At 33.5% G+C, this 5,845-nt stretch overlaps 1 protein-coding gene across 1 annotated transcript in view; it reads left to right on the top strand.

The window, feature by feature from the left end:
* Positions 1–5,845, top strand: part of LOC109827280 (2-dehydro-3-deoxyphosphooctonate aldolase) — a 17,732-nt gene that overhangs the window by 775 nt on the left and 11,112 nt on the right. Inside the window, exon 5 of the mRNA XM_020394276.1 lies at positions 650–715. Coding sequence (XP_020249865.1) covers positions 650–715 — 66 coding nt within the window. The remainder of the gene's footprint in view (positions 1–649; positions 716–5,845) is intronic.

The following is a 5,845-nucleotide window of genomic DNA, read 5'->3' as shown; positions in this document are numbered from 1 at the left end:
AAAGTTTAAGTCATATACGTCCTGCAAAATTCAGTGGTTGGTTTTTTTATTAGTGACAATTTTATTCATTTTATAAAGGACCACGTTCCTCATTCCAATGTTTCCATTCATCAAAAGGGGGAAATATGTTTACTTCAAACTAATAATTCTTATTTTGTATAAATTGTTATAGAGCTTTGGCGCCAATGTATATTTATCTCTTGTATTGCAAAACTGAGCATGCTACCTCCTCATTTAAGACTCCTCGTTAAGGGAACTGAAGTTTCGCTCCCTTGAACTGTGTTACCAATAATTGGTCTGCCTATCCCTTGATGTGCCATTTAAGTTTTATTCCAGGAAGACCTAGCGCAAATAGTTGCCTTCCCTCAGAGTTTACTTAAGAGCTCAAAGGGGTTAGCTTCAAGTTGAAAGAAGACCAAAAACTTGGTCAACTATTTCCGGATCATTCTTGATTTTGACTTGCTTTGTTGCTAGGGGACAATTTTTTATATCATAATAGGATAGACGATACTCATGATGGTGATTGTTATGATTGCCCCTTTAGGCATGTAGCAGTTATGCTTTCAAATATTTACCTGTTCATAGATGAAATGCTGGATGTGAAGTAATTTGTATATTACCAGGTCTCATTGTTTAATTTTAAATGCAGATACTTGAGAAAGTCAAACTGACATATGATCTTCCTATAGTGACAGATGTGCATGAGAGCAGCCAGGTATCTCCTTGCTCCCTTTTGCTCTTCACTAGTTAGCTTGCATTTACCAAAACATTCGCACGTTTCTAACATTTTTATGTGTAGTTTTTGTCTACAATCTGGTGTTCTTTCTATGGGCTTGATTGTACTTTACTAATTTACCTTCAAATCAGTTCGCTTTTACGATTTCAAATATTGAGTTCATTGACATATAGTGTCCCTGACTGTTCAGTTTATTATGAAGAAAATTTACCCCATATAGCTAGATTGAAGCAATAAGCATTTATGATACTAGTTCCGTATTCAGCTGAATCACAGTTATTTCAATACTAACTCCCTATATGCAGCATGGTACTCATGTTTTCTATCTTGGATCTAATTGTTTGTATTGCTTTGGTGGAAGAAAAATCTTGACTACTGATTCCTGTCACCTGTAGACAATTGTTGACTCCTAAGGCATGTTAAATATAAATACAAATTACTGGATTGTGACTTCTAAACATGCCATGATTAAACTATTGATGATAATCTACTTCAGAAGGAACATGAAAGAAACTTATACCGCATTAAGTTTGAAGTTGGAAGACAATAAACTCAAAAATAGCACCAAAATATGGGAGAGCAGATAGAAACTGAACCTCTTCAATGAAAATAATGAATTTTGCCCGGTTTCCAAATATGGTTTAAGCTATATAGACTTTCTGCTTCTAGTGGTTGAAGAACGAAGAAATTTAGAGGAGAAGAAGAAGATTTAAAGGGGGCTCCGATGAGCTATTTTCCTATTTTTTGTGTGTGTTCAAAGAGTAAATTTCCACTCTTTATATAGAGGCATTTCCTCAACTCCTCTCTACTTCGTTAGGAATTGTCCCAAATATTCTCAGCATATTTTTCTAACCCATCACCCCCACTATCTCAATCCCACAAAAATCTTAGTTCTTGAGACTAAGTTGGGTGATTTGGTCAAATATGGACCGACTCAAGTTAACATCTCCCACTTGACCAAATTAAGCCAAGTGACATGCCTCCCATTATCCGTGAGATCAGATGTTTCTTCTTACCATTACTCTCACTATTCGTAGAGAGTAACTCTTATTTCATTATTCATAAAATTTTACTTGGACTTATTTATTCCTAAGTCCCATCAAACTTATATGTTTAATAAAAAATTCGGCTGGTATTCCTTTTGTCAAAGGACCAACAATCATATTTGTAGTAGGGATATAAGTCACTTTAACTTCTCCTTTTTTCTACAATATCTCTATTATAGTGATACTGAATCTCAATATATTTTTCTTTAGAGCTATTGACACACTATATATCAAGCTAATCGTTACTTGATTATCACAATAAACATTAATAGGTCCTTCTAACAAATTGAGATCTAGATCAATCAAAAATCATCTTATCCAGATAGCATGTGCAGTTGCCATACTATAAGCTACATATTCAATTTCTTGTGTATATAACACCATTGTTTCTTGCTACTCTAAGAAACAACTCCTCCTCCAAAGATGAACAAGTGTCCCGAGGTGGACCTTCTATTATCTTTATCACATTCGAAATCAGCATCGGAGTAATCGAGGAGATCAAGTGAATCGGCTTGAAAAACTAATCTATGAGTCAATGTATCTCTGATGTACTTCATAATCCTTTTAACAACTTTCTAATGTGCTGGTCCTGGATTACTTTGATATTGACTGACTAGACTTACAGCATAAGCTATATCAGGCCTGGTGCACAACATTGCATACATCAAGCTTCTAATTGCTTGAGCACAAGGAATATCTAATGGCGTTTACCCCTCTCCAGGGCTTTGCTCTTTACATAATTTTTTTTTCATGACCAACGGAGTTGGCGCCGGATTGGAATTCTTCATTCCAAACATTTTAAGAACTGACCTTAAATATTTTTTTTGGTTTAACTTAGCATTCTAGACTTTTATTCTATACATTTTATCTCGAATTATTTGAATACCAAGAATATATGATGCATCTCCCATGTCTTTCATCTCAAACTTTTCGCTGATCTGCCTTGATTTTATTTAATATTTCTATGTCATTTCCAGTGAGCAATATATCATCAACATATAAGGATAATATAGTAAATTTACTCCCACTTTTTAAAACATATACATAATTATCTAATTTATTTTGAATAAAACCAAATTTAGTGACCGCATCATGAAATTTAAGATACCATTGTCTAGAATATTTTAAACTGTATAGAGATTTTATTAATTTGTAAATTTTATGTTCCTTTCATTTCACATGAAAACCTTCAGGTTGTTGCATATATATCACTTCCTTCAACTCTCAGTTAAGGAATGTAGTTTTAACATCCATTTAGAATAATTCCAAATCAAGATATGCAACAATAGCCAAAATAATTCTAATGGATGTAATTTTAGTTATAGGAGAATATGTCTCCTGAAAATCTATTCCTGCATTCTGGTTGTAATCATTGGCAACTAACTGTGCTTTAAATTTATTAATAGATCCATCAACACGATACTTTTTAAGCACCCATTTGCATCCTATGGTTTTTCTATTTTTCAGTAGATCACATAACTCTCATACCTTATTCTTTTCTATAGAATCAAGTTCTTCTCTCATGGATTCTAGCCATAAAGCTGATTCATACAATTTCATCGCATCAGAGAAGATTGTGTGATCTTGTTCTTCTATATTTGTATCTACCGAGAAACAGGATGGCTCATATGAATATAAATAGTAATCATCCATCCATGAATGTTGTGTTCTTGGTTTTTTGTTGCCTACAACCAGTTGATAAGGTACATTATTTTCATAGGTATTTCATTATTTTCAAGATTAGGTTCATTCATAATATCAGGATCATTAGTGGGAAGAACTCTGTAATAATCATCATCTATTATAGTTAGAGCTTTTGTTTCCTCTCGAACTTGTTCCTCTTCCTCTAGGTTCTCTAGAAACGCAGCGTCTCTACTTTCAATAACCCTTTTTCTTTATTTTATAACTTCTAACCTTTTGATTTTTCTGAATACCCAATGAATCTACACTTTACTATTTTAAAATCCAACTTATCTCTAAGTTGGTATGAATGAGAACATGAGCTATAGTTCCCCATTTCCTGGGATGACTCAGATTAGGTTTCCTCTCATTCCATAACTCGTAAGGTGTAGACACAATTGACTTGGTGGAAATTCTATTTAAAATGTTGTTTGCAATTAATAATGCTTCTCCCAAAAAATTTTTAGAGAGATCAGAATGAGACAACATGCATCTAACTACATTCAGTAATGTTCTGTTCTTTTTTTCAGCAACACCATTCTGTTGTGGTGTATACAGCATTGTTGTATGCCTTTTAATTTCATACTGAATACAATAACTCTTAAAATTTTTAGAGTTATATTCTCCACCTCTATCGGTTCTCAAAATTTTGATTTTCATTCCAAGTTGGTTTTTAATTTCTGTCTTATATCTCATAAAGCAATCAAAAGCTTCCAATGTTTTAGATATAAGATAGACGTGTGCAAACTTGGAATAATCATCTATAAAAGTAATAAAATATTTTTTATTACTATGAGTTTTGATACTTAGGAGACCATAAATATCCGAGTATATTAATCCTAAAAGTTCATTAGCTCTTTGTTCGCTAATAAATGGTTTTCTAATCATTTTACCAGTTAAACAATGTTTACATGGTGACAATTGAACATTAGATAGTGCTGGAAGTTCATTCTGATAATTTTTTTTATTTTTAAAATATTAGCATGTCCTAGTCTAGAATGTCACAATTCAAACCCAGAAATATAACAGGACAAGTAGTTCAAATTCAAAATTTTATTATCAGAATTATTACAAACTACTGGAAGAATGCATAATTCATGTTCGGGCACATACTTTTCCATAGCTTACTTTTTATTATTTTTACCTATAGAAACTCGGTTATTGTAAAACTTAATTTCCAGTCCTTTTTTCATCGAGCTGGGAACAGGGATCAGATTGTGCCGAATTCCTGGTGCATAGAACACATCTTTGAGGACAAGAACACTATCCCCAAGATCAAATTTATATGAACCAATTTCTTCTACATCGAGATAGGTATTATTTTCCGTATAGATTCTCTGTTCTCCTTTCTTCAGTTCGATGAATTATGTGGCTCCACTCTTGTCCTTTGCGATATGTCTAGTCACATCGGAATCAATCTACCAACCGCTGATATCCGTCATCACAGCATTGCATTCCGTCACACCAATGAATTCTCTTTTGTTAGTACCTCTTTACTCTGGATGCTTATAGCCTCCTTTATTCTCTTGTTTTTCACCTTGTGGGCAAGTGACTTGAAATGCGTGAACTTTTCATAATTATAGCAGGCTCCGCGGGGTACTTTTTTTTCCTTGAATTGTTGTAATTTCGGTCCTCACGGTTGTGGTTTATTAGGACAGTTTTTATAGTTTCCAGCATTATGCCTCTGGCGGACATAATCCAGCTCTTATTGCACCATATTCAGTTCTGACTCTTTCTTACTAGCTAGTAAGTCTTGTTCTATTGCTAAGTGCATAGGAAAATCAGTGATAGATTTAATGACTGGGTTCATTCTTAATGTGGTGGCAATCACAACAAGGGAAGGGGTAGATTATTCAAAACGGTTGCCACTTGCATTCTTTCCAGGATTTCAGTTCTAGCAGTGGATAAGTCCTTAGTCATGACAATTATCTTATTTATATGCTCTACGACATTGTCTCCCTCTTGCATACGACAAGAATTATACTTATAAAAGAGGAGTTGAATGTTAACTTCAGAATCGGTGCCGTATTTTTTTTTCATTCCACATGTCTATGGAAGTCTTATAAGTTTCAAAAATTTTAATCAGTTATCTTCCATGAAGCATTAGACTTTTTGTCTTTTTATCTTTCGACTTTCACTCTTCAAAATTTTTTTTCTTCAAATGTAGATTTATCAGTAAGGGTTGGAGCAATGATTTCGATTATATCATCGAAATTATCATGAATAAGAGCATATCCTATTTTTTATACCACATATCATAATTACTGTTATTAAATTTATCAATTTTTTTAGTTCTGATAGAACGAGTTTACTAGCCATTTGTTAGAGAACTAATGAGGGAAGCAAAACCTTTTGTTCTTTTTTTTGGGGGGGGGGGGGGGGG

The sequence above is a fragment of the Asparagus officinalis genome, unplaced genomic scaffold, assembly GCF_001876935.1.
Source record: "Asparagus officinalis unplaced genomic scaffold, Aspof.V1 AsparagusV1_Un106, whole genome shotgun sequence".
Lineage (NCBI taxonomy): Eukaryota > Viridiplantae > Streptophyta > Magnoliopsida > Asparagales > Asparagaceae > Asparagus > Asparagus officinalis.
Note: the sequence above shows the minus strand (reverse complement) of the source record. Positions and strands in the feature narration are given on the sequence as shown.